We start from the raw sequence: 8,305 nt of genomic DNA, 5'->3' as shown, positions 1-8,305 counted from the left end.
GTCATTCTGGTCAGCCATTTTGCTAACGGATTTCCTCTAACTTTGAGATCCATGCCTTGAAGACACTTGCGGAGTGGCTGAATCGCCATTCTTCTGCAGCTAAACTCTCTAATAGATGACTTTGACCGTCTCATTTTCATTTAAATGGCTCAGTGGAGTCCCATTTGCTCCCTGCTTCTCTATGCAGCCCAACAGGCTCAATAAAAGTCAATGAGCTGATGAAAAGAGAAAAACCTAGTTGTCTTATACAAACAGCATATGGTTTCCTCAATGCGGCTGCACATGGCAGCACTCCTTCGACTTCATTTTCTCCTTTGAATTGAGTTGTCCTCCTACCATCTGGACAATTATGAAGTTCCCCACTCCCAAACTTTCTTTAGTCAATACTTTACATCAGCTGCATATAAGTATATTAATACATACATGATTTAATGTGTTGAAAATCACATAAAAACGACTATTGTAATGATGCAAAACATTATTCACATATCCTTTTTTACAATTTAGAGCCGTCTTTGCTGCTTAATTAGCATTAATGCTTTTTGCACCGATCTCTTTGTCCCTTTTTACTACTTTTTTTCCTCCAAAATATCCATTCTGAAAGTGAGGACATCACGTCAAAGTCCAAAATAATCTCCATGATGGCTGCTCCCAAAGGACAGATAATGTATCTATACGTTACATATTCCCCATTCCCAGAAATTGTATTGACTATCTGAATATGTCTGCTAAGCTGTCAGGAGCAACTAAATCTAGCGCTTTTTTTTTTTTTTTTATGACAGATCTGAGGAATGTGCCCTCCAAACCCCAAAAATAAAAAAGTAGCAGGATATGCCTTGTCACAATGCTGGCTCTGAGCAGCAGTCATGCATGTAGCTGTCAGGATGTTGCAGATGTTTAAGAAGATATCTCCTTCCCTGAGGCAAAGTGAAATTAATGGTGCTATTCTAAACACCTGTCACATAGCCCAGATCGAACAAAGCACAAGGGCTTCCAAAAACCCATGGCTTGTAAGAAACTTTTTACAGTTTCACATCCAAGTGGGCAGTGATTTTTCCAGGATGATGCAGAATGAGTGAAACAAATACATTTTTAATAATATGCTACTGTAGTTTACTATAAATCTGTTGTGTGTTCTACATCACATGCAGAATACAGTGTCATAGTTATGCCAACATCTTTGTTTATATAGATCTTCTTGGACTCGATCCCCTGTGAGGACGTGACAAACAACACTCCTTCTGTTCATTATGTTCCCTGGAGAGATGGATTCTTACAAGTGAGATTGATGTTTGACACAGAGCCAAGGTGTGTTTTTACTCAGCAACTTTCAGAGAATTGTGATTATTTGGCGACTCTAACAAGTGCCAGGCAGTTGAGTAACACTCTCATAGTTCTCTGTCTGTTATCAGTACAGATAATTGCAGCAACCTGAGGGGATTGAACTCTGAATGTGTCTGAATATTCACCCCATGGCCACTAGATGGAGTAAGTATGGATCAGGACTAGATAGATTACCGTCTCTTCTCTACACATATTAACACCATTTGTTTTATCTTTTAAATTACTCATGAAATTCCCATTGTTTTGATTTAACATAATGTTGAAACATTTCTCCAATTCACATAAAATGTGAACCTGTTTTTGTGTTCACATGTAGGTTATAGTACTGAATTTATGGTCATATCACAATGAATTAAAATAGAGCTCAATATAAAGTTGTAAATAAATGGGTGAATTTACATTATATACATGATGCTTTAGATAGAAATTTCACAGTATGATTTCAACTGACGATTTTTGTCTTTTTTTTATCTTAATCCTCCAGTTTCTTGTGATATGAACCTTTGTCTACTATTCTGTAATAACATTTCATTTGGGTTTTTACACATTTGAGGTGTGTTGCTGCCCTCTTCAGGAAACATGGTCCATTACCATGTAAGAGGTGCTCTAAAAGTTGAAACAGATTAACATTTAATACAAATATACATACTTTATTATAAAAAAAAACCAGTCACGCATAAAGAAATACTGGGGAATTAAAACTGAAGAAAAAGTTATGTCAAGATCATCACAAGTTAGGAACAACCTCGATATCTGGTGCCTTAGGGCGTTTTGCAACATCATTTGGCTAAAAAATACATTAGAAACATATAATAATTTAAAATAAAATTGATGCTACCTAATAAATTAACTGTCACAGTCATTCTGGTGGTTCCAAAAGATTTATGGTAGGAAAGAATCACAGGTACCAGTCACTGTGACACTTGTCCAATATCCTTAGCCGTACAAAGGTTTAGGGCAGAGGGATCATGTTCTGCGTCCACATTTGACCTTAAAATGTTTGTTAAGGGTGTAGAAATCCATTAGAAAACAACAAAGCAAATTTGTTTATAAAAAGACAAATCAGAAAAACAAAAGGGCAGCATCTACACAGTTTTTAGAGCTATCACCCTGGGTACACATATTGAGGTCCTGCCAAAATTGAGTTTAATGATCCTGATTCGTGGTTGGGCAATAAGACAATCTCAGAGCAGGATTGGAAACCTTTGGACACTGGTTTACAGTGAAGATTGATCTAACAGAAATAGGCAAGATAGGCTCCAGTCCCCCCTTGACCAACCAAAGTATTAAGCAGCTATGGAAAATGAATGAATGTTCTCAAAGCACCATCTAAGTGTATTTTTGTTAAAATACACAGGATGTCAGTTGGTACACTTAGAGTATGAAAATGTTTTTTCATGTTAATATTCTAATTTTTTTTTTTACTAATCACCAGGATACAGCTTTACCAAACTACATTTGACAGTCAATAGGAAAAAAATATTGTGAAAACATTTTCATTTTTCATATTGTCCCACCCCATATGTACTGATGAGGTAAAGAAAAAAAGGAAAACATAATTGCTGAGCTGCGAATGTCTGTGAATGTCACCATAATGTCTCAGAGGAATACAAGAACATATGTTTGGTGCCTGTGTTGAACCCTGTAACAGCAGTGTTCACTTGTTTTACAGTTATTTGAGTTCAATAAACATTTGTCTTGGCATGTGACACCTGCAGCTTTTTTTGAAACCAATACAGTACAGTAAAAAACCTGGAAGTAAATATTCTGAGCCTTCAACTGCTCAATCACTGTCTGAGGATTCAGAGGAGCTGGAGGATGAGGACTCAGGTTTCCTCTTCTGTTTCTTCTTGTGATGCTTCCCAAGCTCTTTTTTGTGCTTTTTACTCCTTTTCAGTTTCTTTTTCTTTTTTCTTTCATCTTCCTCAGATGAAGAGCTGGATCTGCTGTGTTTCTTCTTCTTCTTCTTCTTTTTCTTCTCCTCATCACTCGACAATGAAGGGGATCTAGGTGAGTGAAAAAATGCAAATGAGATTATCAAAGATCATCACAAAGTCAGACTCTATGTAATATATTAATAAAAAAAAAAAACATTCACACAATTTTCTATAGTGCTTTTATTATAATTTTAACACATATGTTCCTTTTGGTCATAGTATGAAAAAAGATAAGAATCAGGGAATGGACTGAAGTGGCAAAAACTACCTCTTTCTTGATTTTCTGTCTTTGCTCCTCTTACGTTTGTGTCTCCCTTTTCGGTCACTGTCATCATCACGTACACCTAAAAAGTTGCAGACACAACAGCCACGACATATTTAGCCATTCATAAAGTTAAGGTACATAAACACATAATGACAAACAATAACACTGCACTGATACCTTTGCTGCTTTTCTTATACATACAATCCATATACACAATGGGTGTATTCACACCTGGAAAGTCCTTTGGTCCACTTATTTGGTTCAGATCAAATGCGGACTTTATTTTTTCTTTTGGGTCAGATCGCATTCTCATTGCACTTTTTGCTAGTGGACTAAAATTTGTAAACAGAAACATGCATGTGACGAACTGCGCTGGTATTGGACAGAAAAGTCAGGGGTGGGGTGAATCAGAGACAGCAGGTGTTGATGAAAACAAACATGGAGGTCCTACATGCAGTAGGACCAAATGTCAATGAGACATTCAATCTCCTAATTGCTCCACATCTGTCCATGGCTCTGGCTGCTTCCAGTTTTGTTGATTACCCACAATGCCTCGTGGCTACGGTGGCTTGTCAAGCACAAAAAGGCAAATCATTCCTTGGTTTGTTTTGGCTTGAGGCCAGTGATATTCACACCAAAAGTGAGTCCATTTGGAAATGGACCGAGACCACCTCCGCTTGTTTGGTTCGAATCAGAGTTCACGTTTGTATTCCCACCTAAAAAAAAGTCTGGACTTTTTGGGGAAATGAACTCTGACCAAATGAAGTAGGTCTGAATACACCCTGTGATTCAAATAAAATGGTCCTCATGATAAAAAAATACCAAGTTTCCACCAGCAGGTGAAGCTGTTGAATAAATATTAGTTCTCTCATGAGTATTATTATTACTATTGTTATTATTACCATTGTTATTATGTACTGCTCTGTTTTATGATCTGACATATCAGTGGTTATGTAAACCTATGGTTAACTTTTTAATTCAATTCAAATACGGTATAATCTATAACTAGGTGATGTATGATGATGAATGTTTTTTCTTAAACACACAGAAGTTTGATCTGCCATTTGATTATTTTAAATTACTAATACAACATCAGATTCAAGACAACTTTCATTTTCAGGATATGACCCCTGAATATCCCGGATCATACCTCCTCTGGCCAGCCTCTCTGGTCTTCGATCTTTGTTAAAGTGCAATGAGACATACTTCATGATGGAATGCTGAGTTTGACTTCTGGGTCACAACCAGACATTGAATAGTTGAGGAGCTGAAAAATAAACATTTGAGAAGAGGGCTATGGAATCTGGTCTGACCTCTACAACGTTGGCCACCTCGTCCCATTTTCTCACTATGTGGAGCAGGCACGTCATCTTCGCTCTCCTCAGTGCTGGTGCTGCTTACATCCAGAACAATATCCTTCTGGGGGTCAACTCTGACAAAATTTCGGCACTCAAATGTCAAATGGCCCGCTGAAAGAATGGCAGACCACAGCACATCAGTAAACATTGATGGTGAAGTACAGGATTTAACTTTTGTCACAGAGCTGGTTTAATATAACAAATTAATTCAATTAACTGAAGTTGTTCTTTCTGAAACTGTAACAAAAAAAAAAAGCCTAATTTATGCCCTCCCAAAATTATTCCTCCAGAGACCTTTTTTTCTCAACAATACTCCAAATGTAACTTGTTTACTTCTTGTGATATTCACTGCGAATGTGTTTTTCCAGTCATATATGGTATACACAGTTGTTTAAGTAAAGACAATGTATATTTCAGTCAGATGTTGTCATCCGTTTGTGTGGTCATGACAATTTTTTAGAAATAACGATAGATAGATAGATAGATAGATAGATAGATAGATAGATAGATAGATAGATAGATAGATAGATAGATAGAGACGTCAGTGTGTTATAGTGTTATAAGTATTTTTCCTCATATACTGAACATGTTTGTGCTTGTTTTTTCTATTAGCAACATACACAAAGAGTATGGATAAGCACAGATATATGTTATAAATATGCAAACAACATTGCACCTGCTTTGTCTGTGGCTGAAAGTTTGGAACTGGTGATAAGAAATTACTTACGATATCCACATTTCTTGCATCCAGCCCTGATGTTGTCCTTATTTGGACCTGCAATATAATAGTAGATTCAGTATTTAAAGTAAAAAATAAAAATAGCTGCGAAAAGCTAACTCTCACTCGGTATTTAGAGAATCTATTAAGTTTTCATTGACATGCTTCTTTCATTAATACACTAGTTACTCTTTTGTTCGCTGTATATGAAACTAATCTTACTCGATTAACTGCATAGTGATTATTTTATCGAGTAGATTTCATCTCTGTCCTAAGTTTTGCTAATGTTAAAGTTAGCACTCATGCTGTAATGCCAGTTCTACAATATGCGTCCTCAGCAGCTAAACTAAAAATGTAAATATGTGAATTAAAAAAAAACTTATACATACCTGGAACAGCCATTGTGGTTTGTTAAAATCAACTTAAACGGCGTAAAATCGTTGCCGGAGAGCGCGAAGCAACAGAACAGCTATGAGTCCTTACTCAAAATACCGCCGGTCAGAAACATTTGCTAAGACACTAGTGTGTCTTTAGTTCCGCCACTTTAATCCTTCATTTATCCTCAGTGCAATACCGCCCTCTACCGGACTGGAGTCCGGGGCAGCAATTTACTGGAATTATCCTGTGTAAACAAATATACTATTTCAGAAACAGCTAAAAATCCGGCTATGAAGCATAAATTTAACGGTCTCTTATCTATTTTTATGTTTTTTATTTGTGAAATAATATGGAATGTAAATTAATTTTCCTAATTGAAATAGAAGTCAAATGTTTCTGCAAGTGATTAGACATGTTAACCCCACTACAGTGTAAAATTCAGTGGAAGGTTCTCAGTTGTATGCTATATGTAGCCATACAAAAAATGATATAAAATATACAAGTTGAAAATTTTTTAAGTGATGTAAAAAGATTAAAATGACATAATAGATGCAACTAGAAAAAAGTCACTTGTACTTTCAGAAGATGCATGCTCTGGTCCATAATGAAGCCACATAAGTATCTTAAACTTGCATTACAGCTGACGGCCAGTGGGGTTGGCTCCAAAATACCCTGGCTCACATAGACTTATATTGAACTTCTTACTAAACATACGCTATCATAACCAGTCTCTCTATTTGGACCCATAATTATTGCTCCATTAATCAGATCTCAGGACAAATAGAAGCTATGATGTCTGCCATGTTGGACTTTGACTGGCAGATCAGTATGACAGATCACCAACCTGCTGAGTCAGACTCTAGGATTTTCTGATTATTTAATAAATCACATTTTCCTCCCTGAGGCAACTGTACTGTACTTGTGATTAACAGGTGCCACCAACAGGATTGAAAAATGATGTTGTTAGATAATACTTGATAAAATCAGTAAGCTTGTGTTTAGCGTTAGTTCACCTCTGACCAGAGGTGTCTAGTAACAAAGTACAAATACTTAACTACTTAAGTAGAAATTTTGGTTATCTATATTTTACTGGAGTAATTATTTTTCAGCTGACTTCTTACGTGTACTCTTTACAATTCTCTGTATTTTCTACTCCTTACATTTTAAAAATAGCTTTGTTACTCGTATTTCATTTTGGCTTGTTTTCATTGTTGTCATTGTTCAAATAAAAGAAAAAAATCCAGATAAATTGCGCCATCCGGATAGAGTGAATTTGATTGTGGTTGGATGAGAAGTATAAACATACACCATTCTGACACCCTGTTGGTTTGTACACAATCCATCGCACCTGACTTTTTGCACCATTCCAGTACTTATTATAAAAAACTATAAGGTTGATGAAAAGGGCTGATTTGTGTTGTTATAATTAGAACTTCTTCACTGGCATACGGTCAGATATGATAAGTGGTCAGGGATTGCGTTGAAATGCTTTATTCTCTCTTCAGGTAGATTATATACAAGTGAACAGTTCTGGTGATGACATGGGTAGGATGATTTGGATAGGATGACATGGGTAGGATGATTTTAAGCTTAAACAAAGGGAAACAATAACTATTACAAAAACTATTCCAAACATATCCAAAGATATTCAATTAACGATAACAAAATATAACTCACTCAAGGTATGCATCCATCCAGTCTATGCATTTAAGTCTTTGTCTTCTCCAGGCCGCATGCTCTCAGTCTAACAAAGGGGAAAGAGCATGGTCTGGGCCTGGTCCTTCCTCTTAAATGGTTGGGTGTGGCCTGATAGGTGAGGCAAGGTCCTGCCCCTCCCCAACCAGGAAGTGGAGTTTTTAACACTTATATTCAACTAGTCATCATATCTTCCGCTCCATGAAACACATGTTAATGCTCAGTAGTACACATATATGATACTTTAATACATTTGCATCGTACTAAAATATGTTCATTTTCAATGGGCATATATGCAGCTGAAACAGGTAGTTTAGTGCATCCCAAATGTTTCAGCATTAACATTTCAATATAACATTATAATGGTTTTTAGAAAACTCTTTTTTGGGGAGGTGGGGTAGTGCACTATAGGCCCCTGTGGCATCGCCTAAGCTTCTGTCCTAATGGCATTTTTTCCCCTTGCATTTACTTTTACACTTTAAGTAGTTTTGAAACTAGTACTTTTACACTTATACTTGAGTAAAAAGCTTGAGTTCATACTTTAACTTCTACAGAAGTCTTTTTTAAACCCTAGTATCTGTACCTCTACTTGAGTAATGAATGCGAATAC

The 8,305-nt window shown here is 36.4% G+C and overlaps 1 protein-coding gene across 1 annotated transcript; it reads right to left on the bottom strand.

Annotated features, from left to right (window-relative positions):
* Nucleotides 1-1,805: 1,805 nt before the first annotated feature.
* Nucleotides 1,806-6,139, bottom strand: srek1ip1 (SREK1-interacting protein 1). Its single transcript, XM_030133162.1, has 5 exons — nt 6,012-6,139; nt 5,632-5,679; nt 4,860-5,015; nt 3,550-3,625; nt 1,806-3,350 (listed from the first exon to the last, which is right to left on the bottom strand). Exons 1-5 carry the CDS (start codon nt 6,022-6,024, stop codon nt 3,128-3,130), a joined length of 516 nt encoding a protein of 171 aa, XP_029989022.1. The 5' UTR covers nt 6,025-6,139; the 3' UTR covers nt 1,806-3,127.
* Between the last annotated feature and the right edge of the window lie 2,166 nt (nt 6,140-8,305).

The sequence above is a fragment of the Sphaeramia orbicularis genome, chromosome 4 (assembly GCF_902148855.1).
Source record: "Sphaeramia orbicularis chromosome 4, fSphaOr1.1, whole genome shotgun sequence".
In the NCBI taxonomy this organism is placed as follows: domain Eukaryota; kingdom Metazoa; phylum Chordata; class Actinopteri; order Kurtiformes; family Apogonidae; genus Sphaeramia; species Sphaeramia orbicularis.
This window is presented reverse-complemented; position numbering and strand designations above follow the sequence as displayed.

Bases quoted from the DNA above. Each gene is read 5' to 3' on its own strand.
- srek1ip1 (XM_030133162.1), bottom strand. The intron at 3,626-4,859 runs GTCAGACCAGAT...GCAACTTTTTAG, and splicing joins AGGTGGCCAACGTTGTAGAG to GTGTACGTGATGATGACAGT. The intron at 3,351-3,549 runs GTAGTTTTTGCC...TCACTCACCTAG, and splicing joins GACAGAAAATCAAGAAAGAG to ATCCCCTTCATTGTCGAGTG.